This window comes from Tribolium madens, unplaced genomic scaffold (assembly GCF_015345945.1).
Source record: "Tribolium madens isolate multiple individuals breed KSU strain unplaced genomic scaffold, Tmad_KSU_1.1 Scaffold_71;HRSCAF=194;Tcas5.2_LG6, whole genome shotgun sequence".
Classification (NCBI taxonomy): Eukaryota; Metazoa; Arthropoda; class Insecta; order Coleoptera; family Tenebrionidae; genus Tribolium; species Tribolium madens.
Window position 1 is genome coordinate 5,239,030 of NW_025401041.1, and position 1,643 is coordinate 5,240,672.

The window sequence follows — 1,643 nt, forward strand, 5'->3', positions numbered from 1 at the left end:
TAACAAAATAAAAAAATAACCGGATTACAGACGAGTGAAGCAAGTTTTTTTTTCAATGAATGACGTCATGAGAGACCATTGTCAATATACAAGCTCTAGGATAAAAGTTGACAGATCAAATGGGTGACTTTACTTATGTCGCGCGCTGTACCTTACACCATTTAACCTGCCACACGCTGTACACTTTCATACAAACAATAATAAATAAAATTAATTTGTAAAAAAAATATAAATTGAAGCTTGATATATTAAAAACAGTCAAGTTGTATAGTGTAGAAACAAATGAAAAATAAACAAATTTTAAACAAAACTCGATCGATTTACTGCTACCAACATGATAGTTAAATTTTTTACTTGTCATAGATACTTTATTACCTAAAAGTAGTAAAAAAAAAAATGGGGAATTTTAAGACCGACTCCGTCTGTAACAGTCATTCGTAGGTATGGGTGTTACCAACCAAAAAAACAAAAAAACAACCTAAAGTTTCCGGGAATAAGGAGTGGGAGGGATTAAGGACCAATGAAAATTACCTAAAAGACAACACGTGGATTACCGCTAAGGGGCCGGCCCATGCTGTTGCGCTTGTGGGTGTTGTGGGGGTAGCATGACCGGAATTGGGTGTTGCGGAGGCGGAGCTTGTTGCAGGTACTGCATATTTTGCATCATGTGAGGCTGAGTATGAAGTATGGAACACATGAGGGGCGGGAATTGGGGATGACTTTGAGGAGGCGGTGCTTGATACTGTTGAGGCGGCGGTTGTGGGCCCTGTCCGGGTGTATATTGCGGCGGTTGGGCCGGCGAGGGCGTATTCGAAGGATTGGGTGGGAGGTATTGAATTTGGGGCGGGGTTTCGTACATCCGAAGGGCGTGCATTTGATGATATCCTTGCGGATTCATGCCCGGTGGATAAACAAACTGTTGAATGGGCGGAGCGAGAAGTGGTTGACCTGTTGCAGCGGCGACTTGCATTTGACTGGTGACGTCGGTACGCATTTGACTCATCGGAACTGGAATTAAAGTGTTGATTGGTTGAAGGGCGGGGTTAGAGGCAGTGACTTACTTTTACGGACTCGGCTACCTTGTGGCGGGGGCTGGTATTGAGGCTGGCTGGTCATCATGTAGCCAACGGGCATCATGACGGGCATGTGGGGCTGACCTACGGGACCGCTCACCGTCGCTGGGATGTAAGGGCTGTGGGAGGGGGTTTGAGGGGTGTGAGGCCGGCTCGCAGACGGCGTACTCGGAGAACTGGAAGTCACAAAAACATAATTAGGTTTAAAGTGTACAATCTAGTTCACAATCATTGTGAAAATATCACTGCTCACTACAAATTTTTAATAATAGAAATCATAAATAATATTACTAAAACCATTATAATTTTTAAACAATATCAAAATAAATCAAAAAAAATTAAAAATTGTGTTGTGTTAGTTCTTCCTCAAAAACTATTAAAATCAAAATTATTATGTTATGAATAGTATTTCCGCTTTTGTCTGAAATAAAAATAGTCATAAAAACTATACGAACTTTAAAAATTAAGACAATTCCAAATGCAATATTTTCGGTTTTGTAATCAAAATTGTACTTAAAATGTCAAAAAATCCGCCATATTTTAAGACAAAAGCGGGAAATTTAAATGTTT

General features: G+C 40.2%; 1 protein-coding gene across 1 annotated transcript in view; it reads right to left on the reverse strand.

Annotated features, from left to right (window-relative positions):
• Nucleotides 1–6: 6 nt before the first annotated feature.
• The window catches only part of LOC123008771 (ataxin-2 homolog), a 7,801-nt gene continuing 6,164 nt past the window's right edge, over nt 7–1,643 (reverse strand). The window contains exons 5-6 of the mRNA XM_044404775.1: nt 1,062–1,249; nt 7–1,008 (exon numbers count right to left, since the gene is read on the reverse strand). Coding sequence (XP_044260710.1) covers nt 557–1,008; nt 1,062–1,249 — 640 coding nt within the window. The 3' untranslated portion in view covers nt 7–556. The remainder of the gene's footprint in view (nt 1,009–1,061; nt 1,250–1,643) is intronic.